Source organism: Tamandua tetradactyla, chromosome X (assembly GCF_023851605.1).
Source record: "Tamandua tetradactyla isolate mTamTet1 chromosome X, mTamTet1.pri, whole genome shotgun sequence".
In the NCBI taxonomy this organism is placed as follows: Eukaryota; Metazoa; Chordata; class Mammalia; order Pilosa; family Myrmecophagidae; genus Tamandua; species Tamandua tetradactyla.
This window is the reverse complement of record NC_135353.1, coordinates 149,237,643-149,258,453: the sequence shown is the minus strand read 5'-3', so window position 1 is coordinate 149,258,453 and position 20,811 is coordinate 149,237,643. Positions and strand designations below refer to the sequence as shown.

Below are 20,811 nucleotides of genomic sequence, written 5' to 3'. Positions count from 1 at the left end.
GATTTTTAAATACAATTCCATATATAAAGTGTATTCTTCAGAGGACAACAACCAGTAGTTCTCTTTGGGAGGCAAGAAAGAGAATGCGAATCATATGGAGTACTGGTTCTCAACCTAAGCCTGCACGCTAGAATCACTAGAGGAACGTTTTAAAATCATGATGCCTATTCTGTACCTTAGACCAGTGGTTCTCAGAGTGTGGTCCCCAGACCAGCAGCAGCAGAGCTTGAGAATTTGTTAGAGGTGCAAATTCTCAGCCCTACCCCAGACCTACTCAACCAGAAACTGAGTGACACCCAGCAATCTGTGTTTTGACAAGCTTTCTAGGAATGATGCTGATGTAGGCCCAAGTTTCACAACTACTGCCCTAAGCCTAGCCCAACTAAATCATAATCTTTAGGAGTGGGGGCCAGGTATTAGTACTTTTTCAACACTCCCCTAGTGATTTCAACAAGCAACCAGAGTTGAGAATTGTAGAAAAAGAATGATTTGGGGCAGAGGTTGCAGATAAGTTTTGTTTTGAGTGCCAGCTCCTGTCTTTTATCTATCATGGGGATGGGGTTGGAGATGAAATGTAATATACCTGCTAGATAATTGCCATTCCTGATTTAGGAATTTGGGTAATTTCTTGACATTATAAGAGGCTGGATGTTGCAATTCATTGTAGATTGACCTTCCTAAAGGCTAATCTAGATAAGAGACATCTTATCCAACTGGCCAACACCACAGAAAAAATGAGGGAAAAAATACTGGAAGCCAACAAAATGTGGCACAGAGGAGGGAAGCAAGCATACTAGGTAAAATATTTTAAGTGAAGAAAGTCCAGATAGATTATAAAATATTTCGTTTATATAAAAGGATTTCTTAAAGATGTTCAAGTGCTATGGGGATTTTAGGTCCACTTTATGGTCTGTCATCAATTCTGTTTGGTCAAAAAGTACTGGAGGGTTATTCAATGTTTATCTTTGGCATTAAAGGATACATTTCCTCAAAACATTTAGACTTTTGATCGGAATGCACTTAATACAGGTGTGATAATTTGGAATGAACTAAACCAGAAAATACAGTATATTTTTGGAGTATAAAGAGGTGCGTGAGAAGAGTTAATGTGTCACATTCTTTTGATTTCTACTCCTTGGGAGAAAATGCAGTGTCTGTAATTCTGGTGGCATATTCTAAAGAATGGTATATTGTGATTTTCTAAGATGAATCTGAGAGGTCTGTCGGAATTTTCAGCCCTGACAAAAAAAGAATGAACGAAATATAGTACCAGGTTCATTTGATTTTTTAAAAGTTAGGGGAGAATATGCAGATCGTTTCTGAGACTCCTTCTGCTCTTCGTTTTTATAAGTAAGATGAAGGCAAGCAGGCTGGCTGGCCTGTTTTCAGAGTGCATCTGGAGCTTCTTATCTCTCGATCTAGGCATGATAACTTCTGCAAGCCCTTTCTGTGTGTATTTTTCTTTTCTCCTCCTGAATTACTACATTTTACATGGGGGAGTGGATTTTGATCATTTCGAAAAAGCTAGACATCATAGCAGAATTTGTGCTGCTTAGAAAAAACTGCTCCTATGCTATAAAATAGAATCCACCTGAGAAAAAAATTCTGATATAACTTTTCTAATCATCATATTTATTATTACAAAGGTTATAATCCTATTTTGAGACCACGTTTATCTACTAAAATATGGTTATGATTTTTGTATTAATTTCAGAGTACTCAGTTTATATTTTTAGATTGTTTTATGAATTGGGCTCTAGATGAGCGTAAAGTGGTTTTTAGCACATTGGTGATGGTATTGAGTATCTCCCTCAAATAGCAAGCATGCATTTTGGACAGAACCACAGTTAGTAATTCCTTTAAAAGAAAATGTATGTTTTATTATTAGTATCATTTTCTCATCTTATGTTCTGGCATTTAAATTATGAAACTTTAGCTCAGCATGTGGACTTACCTTGTATTGCCAAGAGGAAAGAAGTGGCTTTTCTGTAAAGCTAAATAGTTCTTTACTTTATTGTCTGCTGCGAAACAGCTGCTGATACCAGAAAAATGCCATCTCATCATTGGGCCTGGGGTGTCCAAAAGAGGCAGGGAAAAATGACTGTAGCTCCCTGTCTGCCCTGCCACTCTCCTTTTTTTTTCTCCGTTTTCATTGCAGTGAAGAGCAAAGGAACAATATTCTGCAATTAAGGATTCCATTAAGTTGAAGAAAAGAGCAAATGGGGGATGTTTGTTCTCCAAGCTGAAAAAATTTGTCTGGGGGGGTGGGTAGTGGTAGTGGTAGTGGTATAGAGAGAGGTGGGTGGAGAGATGAAGTCAGGGCTGTTTGTTGAATATACTGTTAAGGACTGTTACCATCCTAATTAATCAAGTTAGAAATTACAGCTGTAGTCGGTTTCCCCCCAATTCTTGTTATCAATTTTCTTCTCTTTTGAGACAAAGCAAATATAAATTTTGTGTTCATTTGTCATTCGTTCTTTGACTTCAGCATCTCTGAAAATAACAATGTAGCACAAAAGCCCAGTATTTACCTAGTTGTAATGTGGGTTGCCATGGTGTTTTGCAAATTATTGCAATTATGTTCACCATGCGAGTCGCCCTTGGTAACTGGCGAAAAAACTGATAATCCTGTTTTGAACAAAAGGTCAAATTGCTGAATAGAAAGTCTTGATTAACTAAAAGATGTACAAAGTGGAATTATTTCCTACCATTCAGAAATAGTTCTTGATCGGGTTTGGGGGAGGGGGTGAGTAAGTACATCTGATTACTGAAGTACAAAGCATTGAAAGGATGTTGTCTTGAGCCTTTCATGTAGTCTTAATGGTGGCTTTTTTGTCAAATTTACCCATTTGCGGCATTGAAAGAGGCAGCTGCATTTAAGCTGGAGAGACGGTGCTTTTTCAAGAGTTCAGTGCATGGAAAGTTCTCAGCAGTATCTGCAGTTTACTAGTAGCCCCCGGTCTATTAAAACTGATGTGCCGCATTTGAGCCCATTGCTCTCAGTACTTGTGAACCCCTCTGGCTGATGATCTAATAAAGTGCTCTTACTGGACAATCTCTGATCAGCTCCTTAAAAAGGCGATTGGGGGAGGGGGCAGGAGGGAGAAGCCTCACAGGCAGTCAGACTTGGTGTAGACCAGAAGAGAGACATGAGTGGCTAAACCGAAAGATTTGTCGCTTCACAGTGATCTTCTGTGCTAAGGCATTTGTCGTGGGGTTTTGGTTTTTGTGCCTCAAATTCCTGACACTGCGTGATCACAATTTTTTTTCTGGAAGGAAATCTTCATTTTATTCAGCATTGTGTAAGAGAAGATTAGAAATGGCTAAGATTTGAAATTTTAAAACCCATCTTGCATTTGTTTTTGAAAATTATGTGTATTCATAAAATATATTATCCTATGTTTATGTAAACCTAGAAATTTCCCATGTTACATTCAAAGGTTAGATGTATTTCATCTCTTCTAAATCTGGCAGAGCACTTGGGGGTAGTAAATTTCAAAGGGAGGGGTTTCTTTTTTTTTTTTTCAAGTGGCCACCTGAAAAATCAATTCTCAGAACTTTTGAGAGTGTGTGAAAGTTGGATGAAAGCGAAGCAAACCTTAACACGTTTGTGGGTTTACATTCTACATCACCTAGCAACCTCCTGGCTCAGCCAGATCTCTTGTCTACCCTTAGTTCTATTTACAGACTATTCAAACGGCCCTTCGAAACCATGAAAGATATTCAGTTTCATTAGTACCATTCTCAAGGAGAAAATAATTAAAGTTAAATGAACAAACACTGCCTGGTGATGGTTTGAACTCCATTCTGATTTTAGAATGTCCTTTGAGGCAATTGCATAGATAGTTCAATTTTAACATTTGTTGTTTGGTACCCAAAGGCATATCACATTAACTTATACCAGTAAATATTATCCTGCAAACAGACAAGCAGTAAAAATCACTTTTAGCTAGATTCAAGCAAAGAAAAAAATACTTCTGGTAGTAAAGGTTTAGGCATGCCCTCCTGATTGAATTTTTTTTTCTGTTGATTCTTACCCTGGAACATCTGAGTTGATCCATGTGTATATGAATAATGGCAAGGGAGAGGGAAATAGAAAAAAAGACACCTCTCTTTAAAACTGAATTATTACCTGCCTTCAGAAATTCAGCATCATAAAGAAAGGTATTTAAATAATATTCCATAAAAGACCTTGTGCATTTTGGTGAGTAGCTTAATTTGATAAATGACTCTAGTACTATTAATTAATGCCCTGCCCCCTTCTACTTAAGAACTGCTTACATGCTTAAATTGACCTATTTTCGAAATGTTTAATTTAATAGGAAAATTTTTAAAGAACAAACTATTCTTTCTATATGCCCATTTCTTGAAATTCCATCTTGGCAACAATCAGCCACTTGATTTAGGTCAAAATATTTTTCAGATGTATTAGTGATTTGATTATATTGAAGGTGCTTGACAGATTTTCTCTTCCCTCATTGATAACAGGTTTCTGATTATAAAAACAATATTCACTTCTTATAGGAAATTTAGAAATCCAGAAACATAAAAAAACACCTAGAGGCAACCAGTGATAGCATTTTAGAGTATTTCCTTCCAGTCTTTTTTGGTGTGTGTGTGTACATATTGATGAAACTAAGCCTTGAGTTTACTGTTACAGTTTATATATAACTAAGGTGACATTTTTTCAAGAATGAAGACATGAGAAGCAGAAGCGCTGATGGAAGTAATGAAAAATGTTCGTAAGGGCTTCATCACTCAAATGGTAATATTTAAAAAAAGTAATATAAGCACCAGAGTAGCCATTTTACCATCTTATTCAATTTGAGGTTTTCCTTTTCCTTGTTGAAATGACTGTATCTTAACTTGACAAATCCATTTATAACCATTCACGTTGGAAAGTTGGGCATTCACTATAGTTGGAATATTACATTCCCAAGTCACTTGTAGCTTCACATAGGAAAAAAAATCTTTTATGAAAAGATTTGTAATACAATAGAGATTAATGGAATGTGGAGAGGAAAATGCTTTCAGTTTTTCATATAAAGGAAAAGCAGAGCAGCTCTGAAATCTTATATTCGTACTATTTGTATTTTGTTAGCTCTCTAACATCCACAGTACATGGCTGGGTTGTATGAGCGCTTTGTGCTTTGTTGACAGTTGACAGACAAAGCAAAATTATTTTTGAAGCAAGGTACCATGTACTTAGTTGTGACCTATTATAGCCTAAGAATGTAGCTTGCTTTTGAGTTCGATGAATAGGGAGAGTACTTTAAAGAATAGGCTTGAATATACTGAGAGGATTTTAGCTGCCCATACAGAAAGATACATGTCCTTCATTGAACTACACATCGCTGCCCCCCCCATGTAATTTTCCAGATAACGTCATTTTAAGTATATTTTCCCCAGTAGCTTGCATGGAGACAATTTTAACTGTTCTAGTATTGTCCTACAGTGGTAAAAATAAAATTGCTGGTAATTGTTGGCTTTCTACGCTCACAGTATAGCAGGAGAAGATGGCTTGCATGGGGCTCTTTAATGTACCTCAGCTACGTCTTCTGATGCTCAAGCTCTGATTGCAAATTAAAATAACAAGGCTATGGTATTGGATTTGATGTGAGGCAAAGCAGAACAACTTGCTAATTTATCATGTAATACACAATTGCTGAGGTTGGAATTTGTCCGCTTGTAGTGCTATTCTATGTGTTTAAATGAGGACCACTGTTTGCATCTAACCTATCATAACAGTTTGGGAGTGCTCCATTATCCTTTCAGCGAACTGATGGCAGAGTCTGGTCCTTACACAAATGATAAGATCAATAAGTTTCAAATAACTTGGATGAAATGACATGTGACTGTTCATTTAGAGAGGTTTTACTTTAAAAATCAATTTTAATAATATTTAAAATTCTTATATTGACCTACAAGGCACTTTCCACTTCTGTTTTGTTTGATAATTTTTGTTAAAAGTATTTTTGCATTAACTTTAGTGTATAGTTAGTTTATTTATTTATTTTCCCTGATTTTATTCTTTCTTCTACCCTGGTACCTCTCTGAGACTTGATAATCACTCTTTGACATGCCAGTATGTTGCAATGTAGAAGATGTAACTTTAAAAGCAAAATTATGTTCCTGTTAAAAGTTCCTCTGGAGATCTTAGGAAAAATTTCTCCCAGTTTTGGGTGCAAATGCAGATCAGAAAGCAATTTGTTTTTTGATATTTCTGGAAATTCCCAATCATAACATGTCATTCTTCAAAAGCAGCTGTGGACCCATACTGTGCACTATCTATAAGAAGACCCATATTATACTGAGGAGAATTCTGTAACAGAAAAATGTCTAGCAAGGGAACCCTAGATATTTATAAATGGTTTTGGTGAAAAGAGTCTGGTTCACAAGTGCGTATAGTTTAGCAAGTGATGGTGATGGTGGTGTGGGGGAGAGGGGGCAGTTAACGGCCATCATAGAAAGGTAGTAATGAAATGGTAAGCTCTGTAAGAGCCTGCATGCTTGCACACCCCACCCAGTGACCTTGTCCACTGCCATGCTGTGTTGTCTCTTGAAAATTTTTGTGAATCCCAAATTAAAGCAAAGACTACTCTTCTCTATTCTACCATCTATAACTTTGAGTCAAATAATAGTTTTATTAGGGAAAACATAAGATTGTCACTTATGTTGATTAGATAGTTGTATATTATTTTGCAAACAAATCTAGAAGCAGCTCTGCCTAATATTATCAATCATCAGTTTCTGTATTGCTCTATTTTGTGCCAACACTAGGTAGAAACTGACCAGACTCTTTCCTGGTAAGATAGTGCCTAGTGGGTGGTGCAATGGTAGCTCAGTGGCAGAATTCTCACCTGCCATGCCAGAGACCCGTGTTCAGTTCCTGGAGCCTAGTTAGTTGTCAGCTGCAGTCAAGCACTGATGTGCTTCAGTACTTAAGACAAATGTAAAATAACAATATTTTACATTTATTGAATATTTTTGTGGGCGTTCTTATTTGATTCTCTGAACAACCCGAATTGAGTAAATACTAATACCTCCTGTTTTGTGAAAGAGGGAACTGTGGCTCAGTGAGAGATTCAGTGACTTGACCTGTTACTAAATAAGAGGGGAAAAATCTCACTGAAGTGCAATTCTTCATAACCTAAATTCTGAATTCTTCATTAAATGTGAACCTTTGTGCTAGAGACTGGGGAGAATACTCTTAGTTCCAAAGTAAATTGTTCCCCTGGGGTTTGATAGTCTAGTTAGGGAGGTAAAGCAAGATAGAAACATAAGATAGTTAAGGGACAGTACAAAGCAGTGTGTGCTCAGTATCAGGTGGGATAAAGGGAGAAGTCCCTGTGGGTTGGGAAAATTTCACAGAAGAAGAATGGAACTGATGATGCTCAAGGAATGGGCACTTAAGGCAGAGGTTCTACAGCATGAATAAAGATAAAGAGGTGGGTGTAGACAAAATGTGTTGAGGATAATGAGAGAGCCAGAGTTCTGTGTAAGAGAACGATGAGAAAGGATGTATAAGATCAGGTTGTAAAGATTTGAGTGCCACATGAAAGAGTTGTTCTTATTCTTCTATTGAGGGTGTACAATTGCGAGATGAGAGCAGAGAAGCCTTGGGAAGATACCCTTACAAGTTTTTGCTTTGAAAGTGGGGGAGAATGAAGTCTGGGAAACCATGTAGGAGGCCGTTCCAGTAGAACACCTTTGAGGTCTGGACTTAGTTGAGGTGAGTGGTAATGGGACTATAAGAGAAAGACCAGTGGGTAGACTTGGTGACTGATTGGGAATGAAAGGAGGACCCACCATATATTTGATTTAAGAGTCTAAGAACTATGGTAAGGTTTTTTCTCTCCTGTGAGTTTTAGACCCTGTCCTTATTTTTACTGAAGTTGTTCCTCTGTGTTTTTATTTTATTGCTTCTATTCCTTCATTTATTTAAAATATTTTTTAGTGTTTCCTATACATACATTTCTATATTTGGATGATTTCTGCATGTGCATCCTTCTAAAAATGAAAATGTACACAAAAAGATAACAGTTTTTGTTTTAGGTGCAACTACCAGGCTACTAGGAACGCCTCGGTTACCAGTGGAAATCGATCCCTCTTTAGCATATGCAAACAGAAACCATTTATATTGCAGCCTCAGAAATGTAATTTAGCAATCAGAACCAATCAGCATTTGACACAATTCTGTACACAATGGTTTTAAGGAATTAGTGATGCTGAGACTAAAGCAACTGGTGATACACTTTTCTGTTTGGGGAAAGGTTTGTTTTGCTTTTGGACAGGCTGGCTTCACACTCTTTTGAACTCTCTACTGTAAAATATGGTTAAGCTAGGCATCTGAAAACTTGACCTGATTCCTGTTGGTTATAATAATTTACATATGGCATTACATAAAAAACGTAACATATGTGGATGGCAGATATCCTTACAGTGGTTCTGAAGGTCTTGATTAAAATCCAAAACCTGTTGATAGGTTGGGCTTCCAAAGCTTTACACTTCATTAGGCTTCTTTTCTTCCATTGACTTATTAATGAAGCCTCAGGCTGTAGGTTATTTCCCGTTTTGGGAAATGAAAATAAGTTTAGTTTAGTCTCAATGAGTGATAATTCAGGTGAATTTGTATAATTGTTAGTATTTTCATTTGTTTTGTTTTTATCACCCATGAGAGGCACAATTCACTTTGAGATCTTGTAAGATTTGCCCCATCATGAAATATTTTCAGAGACCTCGCAGATTTCTTTTTAACAATGCAAATGTCCCTTGAAAGTTAGGTTTATCATAGTCAGTTAATATTTATGGGGGGAACAAAAGGGTTAACTGAAACGTACTTGACAAAATTGAATAGAAGCCAAGCATATATTGAATATGATTAGGGCCTATTTCCTCCATAGAAAAGTTTTGTTTAAAATACATTGTGACCAAAAGCTTAATTATCAAAATAAAACAAGAGGCATAAAGAGTTACAGGCTTCCAATATTTTCTTTTCAGCCCCAGTTCCCTTCACACAGTTAGCAGCATGTTTAATTTCCATGCATAATAGCACTAGTTATTGTTGTCATTTGTAAAGGGAGATTAACAGATAGTAAGTACAAACAAACCCAAATAAGTACTGAATAGAGAGGTGACAAGGAAGAAAAGGCCTCTTTAATGTTAATTATAACTGGTAAGAAGTCTAGACAAATTATATTATCTGTTTTCTGTATGATTTCAAAGGACATTTAGTTAGTAACTGTCAGAGATAGAGTTAGGTGTTTGTTTTAAAAACATGTGATATGACATCCTAGTATGTCCCTGGTTGGCAGTTCATCCAGTAAGTCAAGAAGTTGTAGTAAATTGAAGGAGTCAAGTTTGAAAATCATCTGAAGATAACTTTTAGCTTTTTAAGCATTCATAATTTAAAAAATTGAAATATAATTTTAACTCCAGGTTGTATTGCTTTGAGACATTAGAGTTATTATCTGTCTGCTTATTTTAAGTTTTGTTTAGAATTTAATGGATTACAACTGTGATTGGCAGTATTTACCATCTTCATATTCCAAAGCATATAAGGCCTCAGATATCAAATAGAATGTAACAAACCCAAATAAATGATAAAATAGAGGTCCAGTACTGCGTTTTTCATACATGGTTTGCTTGAATTCTGTTTCCTTTATTAATATTCCTAAATGGGCACTTCAGCAGCAAGCCTTTAATATTTAAAGGATGTATTTAAAATTTAATCTCTGTTGCTGCTGTCAGCGCCACTCTTCACCCCTGCATCCTCCATGCCTAGAACAAGGCTAAACCATATCTTGTTCTTTTAACTTTAAGAGGCCATCAATTGTAGGCTGCACTCTTAACAGCCTTTTTTGAAGGAAAGCGAAATACTTCATTAAATGTACATGTCAATTGTAAATGCCTCTAAATTTTAGAATTGTTAAACGTGAATAAAAGCGTGTTTGTGAATTAAGAAAATGTGGTTACAGGGCTGAGGAACTCAGACAAATAGTTGCCCTTGACTCAGAATCACAGATTCTTTATTCTGGTTCACGGTCTTTTACTGTGGTAGTAGTTGTTTTAGGCAGATAGGATCCACATAACTCAATCTCTTTCTCCCTTCTCTGTATTGTTTAGCGTTTGTAGCTGGTACCACACAACTTGATTCTTAAAGCCAAGCCATATTGAATTACTTTTTTAGTCTTTGTGTATGTGGAACTTGCTTTCCTATTTAGATTGTAATTTCCTGAAAACTCTGTGCCTGGAGTCTTTTTGCCTATTCCCCATGGCATTTAATACGATTCTGGGAATGTATTAAAGTTTTCGTAAGGACTTGTTGAAGCCTTCTACTGAAAAGTTCACATTCAATTTTTATTTTGTTTTCATTTTGTTTGTTTGCTTTTTGTTTTTGTTTTTCAAAGCACAGCATCACAATTAGTTATAGAACATATTTCAGAGTTTGGCATAGGTTACAATTCTACAATTTTAGGTTTTTACTTGTAGCTGCTCTAAGATGCTGGAGACTAAAAGAGATATCAGTTTAATGATTCAGCAGTCATATTAATTTGTTAAATCCTTCTTCTCTGTATAACTCCACCATAACCTTTGATCTTTCTATCCCTCTCTTTAGGGGTGTTTAGGCTATGGTCATTCTAACTTTTTCACATTGGAAGGAGCTGTCAGTATTATGGGGTAGGAAGATGGAACTATCTGATGTTCCAGAGAGGCTGGGCCCTCTAGGTTTCAGGACTTATCTGGTCCAGGGACCCATCTGGAGGTTGTAGGTTTCTGAAAAGTTACTCTAATGGATGGAACCCTTGTGGAATCTTATATATTGCCCTAGGTGTTCCTTAGGATTGGCTGGAATGGTCCTGGTTGGGGGTTGGCAGGTTATGATAGGTAGCAACGTTTATCTGACTGAAGCTTGCATAAAAGTGACCTCCAGAGTAGCCTCTCGGCTCTATTTGAACTCTCTCTGGCACTGATACTTTATTTGTTACATTTCTTTTCCCCCTTTTGGTCAGGATGGAATTGTTGATCCCACGGTGCCAAGTCTGGATTCATCCCTGGGAGTACTCTCCAATGCCGCCAGGGAGACTTTTACCCCTGGATGTCATGTCTCACATAGGGACGAGGGCAATGATTTCACTTGCAGAGTTGGTCTTAGAGAGAGTGAGGCCACATCTGAGCAACAAAAGAGGTCCTCCAGAAGTAACTCTTAGGTATTACCTATAGGTAGCCTTCTAACTGAAAAGTTCACATTAAATTTTAATATAGTTCGGCCTATTGAATGAAGATAGGAATGAAGCTGACTATGAATGTATTGACTGATGGATTTTATATTCTTTAAAAGTATCATAATTTTTTAGTCAAAAAGTTCTGTAGGGTGGGCCACAGTGGCTCAGCAGGCAGAATTTTTGCCTGCCACGCTGGAGACCCAGGTTCGAGTCCCTATGCCTACCGATGCAAAAAAAGAAGTTCTGCAGTACATTTCCTCTGTGTGAAAGCCATAAATGGAGCTAGAAGAACCGAGTTTTGGTGTTTTTCCTGGAGTTTGGTTGTAGCTACTTCCAAAAAGAGCTTGTTCTGAGGAATGAGGCCAAGCAGCACAGCAATGACTGGGGCATCCCTCTGCTTTGGATGACAATAATAGATTAACACCAAGTGGAAACATGAATAAGTCAAGACTTAAGTACCTAATGGAATTAAGCACCATTTGCATATATACTGCTTTTAACTAGGGGGAAAAGGTCAGGTTGCCCAGTCTAGAAATAGGAAATGGGGTTAGACATGTTATCCCTTTTGTAACCATATCACAGCATAGCTCTTTCTGACATTCATTCTTTACAGCATATGTTGTTCTTTCTGCTTCACTTGTCTTTCCTACCTTCTCCACCTACCAAACATCATTCATTCTTCAAAATCAGTTAGAAGTTTACCTGAATGGGAACACCACAAGAGAGGGGAGCAAGCCTCGTTCACCTTTATACTAGTACTTACACATATTATGGCTCTGTAGCAATACATGTAACACTAATGCCCCACAGACTTGGTGCCTTAGTGTGAACACCTGAACTTTGCTTGGCACCATTCAGAAAGTCTTGTCTTCTTGTTTAACAGGTATGTTTTATAATAAACATAATTTCAAAGGATTTTATACATCTCTGTGAGAAAATTCAAATGAGTAGCAAGGGGAGTAACTGAAGAAGAAAAGTGAGAAAAGGATTCTAAGAGACAGAGAAGTGAGCAATGGCTATTTCAAACTGCCAGGAAAAAGTTGTCAGTTGAAGTGGTTCTTGAAAACACTGCAGCCAGTTTTCTCTCTTCAGAGAATGTGTATGGAAGAATCTGTTTCAATTTCAAATAAGATAATTGCTTATGTTTATTAAGTATTTCTTTTATACTGTAGTTCTAAGCACTTTAAATGTGCTACATCAGCCAACTATAGCTCTAAGCATTTTAAATACACTACATCATTGCAGTGTCCTATAAGGTAAGTACCCTTTGTACAGAACTTAACACAGCAATTAAGTAACTGACCCAAAGTCACTTGGGTATTGGGGAAATCATTCATTTCTACATGGTATACTTTTAACAGTGGAAACAGTCTTTACTACTAAACCAAAACCTACCAGTTTGCATTCTATATAAAATCATATGAGGTTCTTTGGAGAGGTTTTGATGTATGTAAGTGTTTGGTGTGGGTTACTTTTAAGTTTGGGGCATAGATAGAATTAGCATGTCAGGAGAGAAAAATAACTCCAACCATTACAGGATCTTTAAGAAAGGTTTGAATTAAATGTATCTCTTGATAGTGAAGTGGGTTTTTATTTCAATTTGGTGGTGGTGATGTAACTGAAATTTTCCCTTTTTTCTCTCCAGGGCTGGTTGATCTGTGAGGAGCCCACATGTCGGAATCGAACTCGGCACCTTCCCCTTCAGTTCTCCCGTAATGGACCTCTTTGCCAAGTCTGCATGAAAGCTACACTTAGACCAGAGGTAATGGCCTGGTGGTGCAAAAGAACTTTGTAGACGAGTACAAGGGATTTATTTGCCCTACTGTCCACACATGTATATTTAAGAAAATGTCCAGACTTCAAAAAGATATTTGCTTTACTTGTTCATGTCATGAGCAATAATATTTTTATATATAAAAGGGAAACTAACTAGTTCTCATTTAGATTACTCAGATTTCTTTGGTTGCTACCTCATAACTACAGACGAGAGGTGCCTGTCCTTTGTAGAAACTGCTGTTACTGTCAGACTTGGTCAGAACCCCTTTTCTAAGGGCTAGCATAAAGGTTTTGTTTTATTTGTGTTCTTCTTCCCTCAATGGACTTATGTTGTTCATAAGTAGTAACATAAATCCTTAATACATCTGAAGGATAATGTATAAAATCATTAGTGACTCCAAATTTGGGAACTATATATAGTTTGGAAGCACTTCCTTGGTAACTAGGAGGCCTTCCTTCTGTTGCCCTCTTTGAGTATCATTGATTCTCAAACAACATTTGAGAATCCCTTCTAACATTTCCACAACTGGTAAGAGAAATGTTTGTAGGTGTTCCGTGAAAAGAGAATTTTATGATGAAGTACATCTAACAAATGCCAGGCTAACCAAAGTTAAACAAGTTTGTTTATTGCAGATCTTCTTAGAACCTGTAATATGATAATGTACAGTCTGCGTCACCAATATAAATGTGTCTCACTTTCCAAATTTATCTGGTCCAAGGATTTTTAAGATTTTTGGTGTAAAGAGGATAAGACTAAGAAGCCTGTTATTTGCTTGTTTATTTTTTAAAACAGAGACAGGGTTCCATAGCCACATTTTGACTTTAAATCTTTTCACTGAGAAGGGTTGATACACAGGCTAGTTTCAGAAAAATATTTTATTTTAAAATTTTAATGGCTTTTTGTTTTAATTTTAGGACAATATATTATCATTTCACAAAAATTGACAAGAAAACAGAAACTACAAATTTTACCACCATTTTTGTGTATTCCCTTGTTCTTTTGCATATCCATACGATTTTTCAGTGATAATTTCTTCCATTAGTTTTTCTCCTCCTTTTCCCTTCTCTTCTCCTTCTGGGACACCCACAACACGTATATTTGTGCGCTTCATATTGTCATTCAGTTCCCTGATCCCCTGTTCAGATTTTTCCATTCTTTTCCCTATAGCTTCTGTTCCTTTTTGGAATTCAGATGTTCCATCCTCCAATTCACTAATTCTAGCTTCTGTCTCTTTGAATCTATCATTGTAGGTATCCATTGTTTTTTCCAGCTTTTCTACTTTGTCCTTCACTCCCATAAGTTCTGTGATTTGTTTTTTCAGTTTTTCTATTTCTTCTTTTTGTTCAGCCCATGTCTTCTTCATGTCCTCCCTCAGTTTATCGATTTGGTTTTTGAAGAGGTTTTCCATTTCTGTTCGTATATTCAGCATTAGTTGTCTCAGCTCCTGTATCTCATTTGAACTATTGGTTTGTTCCTTTGACTGGGCCATATTTTCAATTTTCTGAGCGTGATCCGTTATCTTCTGCTGGCGTCTGGGCATTTAATCAGATTTCCCTGGGTGTAAGACCCCGCAGGTTGAAAGATTTTTCTGTGAAATCTCTGGGCTCTGTTTTTCTTATCCTGCCCAGTAGGTGGCGCTCGTGGCGCTCATCTGTCTGCGGGTCCCACCAGTAAAAGATGCTGTGGCTCCTTTAACTGGAAAACTCTCGCTGTAGGGGGGGGTCGCCAGCCGAAGCAGCTTGGGGGAGTGCCAATCCGAATCTCCCAGCTGGCCCGGGGATCCGCGCGTGGGGAGGGTCGCCGGCCTCCGCGGCTTGGGGGAACGCCTGTTCAAATTTCCCAGCTGGCCCGGGGCACCAAGCGTGGCGGGGGGGCGCCAGCCACCGCGGCTTGGGGAAGTGTCTATCCACCGTTCCCAGCCGGACCGGGAAGCCACGTGTTTGGAAGGGACCCCGGTCGCCGTTATCCGCGGCTTGGGGATCTCTGATCCAATTCTCCCAGCTGGTCCGGGGGGCCACGTGTGGGGGTGGGGCGACAGCCGCCGTGGCTTGAGGGTACCGCCTGTCCAATTCTCCCAGCCAGCCCGGGAAGGAGGGAGGGAGGGACTCCGGCCGCCTGCCGCCCCAGCCCGGGGAAGCCCGCGCCCCTCGGCGATCTCACCAGAGCGGGTTCTCCCAGCCAGTCAGCCATTCCAGAATGGGGTACGCTGTCTTCTTGGTCTCTGTCGTGGCTCCGGGAGCTGTTCTGAATCGTTTCTACTTCTCTAGTAGCTGTTCTGGAGGAGGAACTAAGACCCGCGCGTCTTACTAAGCTGCCATCTTCTCCGGAACGTCTCCATATGATTTTTTACATGGTTGTAGTCATAGTGAAAATATGCCTTTGTGTCATGTTTAACTTTTGTCAAGCATTTCTCTGTATTGCTGTTAATTTTTTGTACCAAATTTTTTAAACACAAATCTAACCTTTTCCTTCTTATTGGATATTTTAGGCTGCTTTCAATAGCTCTATATTAGAAAATTATGGTGAATATTTTCCTTCTTAAAAGATTTTTATCTTTATTAGAAATGTTTCTTTGTGGTAAATTCTTATCAGCAATACATATCAAAATGCATAAGTTCAGTATGGTCATGAAATTAGTTATCCCAGCTTACTGTAAGCTTTATGAGCGTACACGTTTTGCCACAACCTTATTGGCGTTTGGGCTTTATCACTAATTCATTTTTAACTAATTTAGTTAGCATAAAAAGTACCTTACCTTATGTTCTATAGCTTTGACAATTATCAAAAGTAGAATGTAGATTTTTTTTTAACGTATGGAACACGTAGTGCGAATTAGTTGTAGTAGTGAAATCTTTTTATGTCAGTTTCATCCCAAGACTTGCTCAGCAGGTGCAGAAAGAGAACAGAAGTATATATTTAGTGTGACTCATCAATTCAGTTGTAAACTCTAGAATCACCTTGCTTCATGAACTGATACTGCCTTTGAGACTTTTTTTTAACATCTAACTCATCAAGTGAAGTTCGATGAAAATTTCTAAGTACTTTGTAGAAAGCCAGTCAGTTTTATGATTCCATTCTTGATGAGAGAAGGTATAAGGAGAGTGTCTAGCTATTAGATCTATCAGTTTCAATAAAGGTTGATATTGTTGCTGGTAGATTAATATATCAGGTTATCTTTTACCACTTAACATTTATTATCCTTTTTTTAAATGAGTGAATCAACACAGGCATTTCAAAGTAAATTGTCTTTTTCTCCTTATCCTTGTCCTTCTTAACACTGGCATTTTAGGCAAGCATTAACCAAGGTTGTCAGCTGCTCTTCCTAGGGAGAAGCTTTCATTGATTAGCTATTTGCGTCACACATTGCTGCTCAGAATATCACCTTCTGGAATAACTGAGAATTCAGATCATCCTGGTTTGTGACACTGTCCTTAGCTGTTCCTCACAGAGACTTTGACACTGGGTCTCAGTCCACTGTTCTGTGCTCCATCTTGAGTTGTAAGTGACTAGTGATGAGTGGGGAATTTCTTAATTCAGAAACTATCTGTGAAGGTTCCTGGGCTTTCCTGGTAGGAGGAAGAATGTGAATCTTTCCAGAGATAGTTCCAAAGAAGTTGCCGAAACATCTTCTAGACAATAGACAGGATCATTGTAAGTGCCAGTAAAATCTTCCAAAGTGTCTATTTTGCAGGATTATACTCATCTGTTTCTTAAGTTCTGAGTTACTGTGTCTCAGTCACGCAATACTTATTGAACACATTATTTGTTGAACACCTACTATATCCTAGGCATTTTTCTAGGTACTGGGGACATAGTAACGAATAAGGCATGTCTTTATTTATAAAACTAGTTTAGCATTATGGAGATTATATAAAATTTATATCTGTGGGCAGAAGTAAGCATTTGTAGATAAATATTTGAAATAAGCACAGGCTTTTCCTAGTCTAGATTTTAAATATGTTGTCCAGCAGGGATGGTAAAGCACTAGCCTCTTACTGTGCCCATCTTGTCCTCACATTATAAATCTATTCTCATTTAGTCCTGGGTTGCAGTTGGCTGGAATACTTTTTTTTTTTTTAATTAATTAAAAAAAATTTTTTTTAAATACCAAAAAACACCAAACAAATGCAAATATTCTTAACTTTTGATCATTCCGTTCTACATATATAATCAGTAATTCACAATATCATCACATAACTGCATATTCATCATCACGATGATTTCTTAGCACATTTATATCTATTCAGAAAAAGAAATAAAAAGAAAACAGAAAAAAATTAATACGTACCATACCCCTTATCCCTCCCTTTCATTGATCACTAGCATTTCAATCTAAATTCATTGGCTAGAGTACTTTTCCTAAATTGACTTGGGAATGTGAAGTCTGGTTCTTCTTCTGGGTCATATTGCCAGAGTTTTGAGAATAAAGTTGGGACAGTTTTATTCCCAGCGTTTCTAGACGTTATGTGTCTTCTCTCTTCTCATTTTTTTTTTTAAATATCAGTAAAACATTTTTAGATTCATGTCGTAAGGGAATGAAAACTTTGATGCATATATCTTTATTTTAAGGACATAGTTTTGACTCCTTGGTGTTGCTAAATCTGTATGGATATAAGCTGAACTACAGGGAGATTCCATATTACATAATTTATCAAAGATGAAGCTTTGGTTCTTCTTCTCTACTGTTCATCTTTCATTATAGAACTAAGATTTTAAACCAAGTTATCTTTTTTTCATTAATATTTCCATTCTTAATGTGGAGGTGAGAAATGTCTACATGTGAATCGCTGGGCCACAATGAAAATAATTTTTGAAATTGTACAGCCCCTGGGGCAGGAGCATTGTGGGGAAACCTTTTATTTAGTTGTTTATTCAACTAAGCCTTTTGAAGGTCACTTATGAAGAAAGCAGTGAAATGACTTCTAGTCCTACTTTGGGATACCCCCAGGGTTTCTCACATTATTCTTGGTTGTAAAATTGTTAAAATATTTTATAACAGAACACGTTGACTATGCAGGACTTCTGCCCTTCAAGGGAGAAAGGAAATAATGAATTAAAAATCATTGTGTATTGCAATTTCAAAAGACTGTGGATGGGGTGGGCCACAGTGGCTCAGCAGGCAGAGTTCTCGCCTGCCATACCAGAGACCCGGGTTCGATTCCCAGTGCCTACCCATGCAAAAAAAAGACTATGGATGAATGAGTTTTGATATGAATAGGTTAGGAACCATGGGGACGTTGCCAAACTACTTTGGGCAGTGTCTTGTTTCTGCATAGGAAGAAAGCATGAAAATAATCATAGTGTTTTAGGTCAGTAAATATGAGTCATTTAGGAAGCAAGTTTTAGAACTATGCAGAAAGTATTAAATGTTGATCTCCAAGAGAGAATGGATTCTTACCCTAAAGAGTCTTTTGGCATTCTCCTTTGTGATTTTGGAGTACTTGTTGTTTGATGCAAAGAGATTACTAAATTCTCTGTATAGCTACTCTTACCACAAATATATTTTCAATATATTTTTAATCCTACTTTATTTATTGATGTGAAATTCACAGAACCTTAAATTAGCAATTCTGAAGTGAACACATAGTATATTCAGTACATTAGTGGCATTTAATACATTTACAGTACTGTGTAAGCACCACCTCTATCTAGTTCCAAAACATTTTTATCACCCCAAAAGGAAACCCCATATTAAGCAGTTACTCTCCATCGTCCCTCCCCCAGCCTCTGGCAGCCACCAATGTAATTTCTGGCTCTATGGATTTCCCCTTTGGATATTTCTTATACATGGAACAATACAACATGTGACCTTTTGTGTCTGCCTTCTTCCACTTAAGGTTCATCCATGTTGTAGCATGTATCAGGACTTTGTTCCTCTTTGCAGATGAATAATATTCCATTGTATATATACACCACAATTTGTTTATCTATTCATCCATTGACAGACATTTGGATTGCTTCTTTCTGTATACTTTGAAAGTTTATCTTATTTTATTTTTCATTAGGTAGAATAGTGTTACATTTGGTGTAAATGTGTGTCCTATGACTCACTCAGTCTGTTTAGCTGAATGGTCTTACACAAAGCAAATCTCTCCTCTCTCCCTTGTTTCAGTAGGCACTTATTCAGCATCTACTGTATTCCTGTTTTATGAGAGCCTTTTAGATATTTGAAGGTAGCTATTTCCTGAGCTTTCCCCTGCTAGGCCCAATACTCCTAGGCCTTCAACCATTTCTCTAGTGCCCTGCTTTCAGAATAATGATCCTATTCCAGAGTTTGTTTCCTGATAAAGGGAGGAGCCCAAAACTGCACAGTATTCAAGTTTTCCTACTAGCACTAGTACACAGCAGAATTAGCCTGCCACTACCAACTTTTCTAGGTGGTAAACCTCTGTTAAGTCAATTCAAGGGTATATTAATTTTCTTGACATCCATGTCCACAGGGTTCATTCATTTTGAGCATTCCATATAATGAAACATGTAAGAATTTTTGCACATCTAACTGGTAAACCATGCATTGTCTAGTATCTCTAAGACCCAAATGGTTTATTCAGACCTAAGTATATGACTCTATTAGGTAGGAATTGCACTGAGCTGAAGGTGATAGAGACTGAAAATAATAGTAACTTAAACAAGTTAAACATTTAATTCTCTACTGTGTGAAAAAGACCTGGGTGTGGCCTGTCCAGAATTGCTATAACAACTCCACAGTGTCATCAGAGGGACAGGCTCCTCCTGCCCTTCTCCATGCTTGGCAGTGCCAGGCTTCCTTCCTCCAAGTCACGGTGTGGTGTAACATGGCTGCACAAGCTCCTTCAAGCCATCACAGGCCACACAATGGAGAAAAGGCTAAAGAGTCAAAGGGTGTGCCTCCCAGCCAAATCAGTTCTCTTTATGCGGCCTTCCTAGAAGTCTCATATTCATTCCCACTTAACATTTTCTGGACCAGAAATTAGCTGTATGGAGATAATAGCTTTTTTGTTAGTAAGAAGGAAGAGTAGACTGACTATTGAGGACCAACTAGCAGTTACTGTGACAGAGACCTTCCAGTCATAGAAAGGTGACTATAATCTCCCCTTGCTGGGCTCAGCCCATCACTGTCCCATTATGGATTTTTGGATCCTGATTCTGCCATGAGCCCAGCTTTGTGGTGTCTACAAACTTTGATGATGTAATTACCTTCCCTCTTTAATCCAGAATACTGAGTTATGCACATGCCTTCTTCCATGTGGATACTGCTCCCTTTTAATCAACACCCTTTGTGTAAGATTGTTCTACCAATTACTAATACAACTAGTTATCTTTGTTTCTACCTCATAATTCTCAGTCTTGTCCAAGGGGAAGCCATAATATTGCCAATGGTCTCATAGTTTTGTGACTATATTAGCCCTTGGACTGAAGAATCATGGGCTCTATCGCCTTTGGCAATCTGGCATTTTAAGCAGCATGTTTAAGAATGTGCTTTCTTTTACTCCAGAAACCAGTTGGTTGAAGAGAAGGATCATCTAATTTTTTTAAAAAATGGTTTTGGTAACTGAACATTGAGAGTGTATATGACTCCCTGTATCGACCCTGGCCAAAGAGTCTTTTTTTTTTTTTTGCATGGACAGGCACCGGGAATTGAACCCTGGTCTTCGGCATGGCAGGCGAGAGCTCTGCCTGCTGAGCCACCGTGACCCGCCCCTGGCTAAAGAGTCTTAACTAAGTTTGAGATGGGAGACAATTAAGACAGGGCCATCTTAGTAAATTGAGGACTGTAGTGCAATCTGCTAATAAATGTTAGTGAATTAGAGCTTTGAGAATAATTATTAA

The 20,811-nt window shown here is 37.8% G+C and overlaps 1 protein-coding gene across 2 annotated transcripts in view; it reads left to right on the top strand.

Annotated features, from left to right (window-relative positions):
- Positions 1 to 20,811, top strand: part of POLA1 (DNA polymerase alpha 1, catalytic subunit) — a 381,691-nt gene that overhangs the window by 229,740 nt on the left and 131,140 nt on the right. For both annotated transcript variants that reach the window (XM_077145414.1, XM_077145413.1), the window contains one exon: positions 12,871 to 12,987. In XM_077145414.1, coding sequence (XP_077001529.1) covers positions 12,871 to 12,987 — 117 coding nt within the window. The remainder of the gene's footprint in view (positions 1 to 12,870; positions 12,988 to 20,811) is intronic.